Source organism: Gavialis gangeticus, unplaced genomic scaffold (assembly GCF_001723915.1).
Source record: "Gavialis gangeticus isolate Ggan-Ray unplaced genomic scaffold, GavGan_comp1, whole genome shotgun sequence".
Taxonomy (NCBI): Eukaryota; Metazoa; Chordata; order Crocodylia; family Gavialidae; genus Gavialis; species Gavialis gangeticus.
Window position 1 is genome coordinate 11,808,326 of NW_017729025.1, and position 208 is coordinate 11,808,533.

Sequence of the window (208 nt, forward strand, 5' to 3'; positions counted from 1 at the left end):
CACCGCCTGTCCTCGCTCCAGGGAGGCCCCTGGGAAGGGCCCGATCCTGACAGCGCCGGGGCAGGCCCGCCACGAAGCCTGGACCCAGGGGCCAGGGTCGGTGAACGGCAGCTAGTCCCGGCGCGGCGCTCACCAGCTGTCGGCGGAGCAGCAGGATGTTTTCCTCCAGGATCTTCTCCTCCAGGCTGCGCGGCGCGGGGCCGTCGTG

General features: G+C 72.6%; 1 protein-coding gene across 1 annotated transcript in view; it reads right to left on the minus strand.

The window, feature by feature from the left end:
- The window catches only part of DACT1 (dishevelled binding antagonist of beta catenin 1), a gene marked incomplete at its 5' end in the record, with an annotated part of 13,543 nt that extends 13,335 nt beyond the window's left edge, over positions 1–208 (minus strand). The window contains one exon of the mRNA XM_019519886.1: positions 134–208. Coding sequence (XP_019375431.1) covers positions 134–208 — 75 coding nt within the window. The remainder of the gene's footprint in view (positions 1–133) is intronic.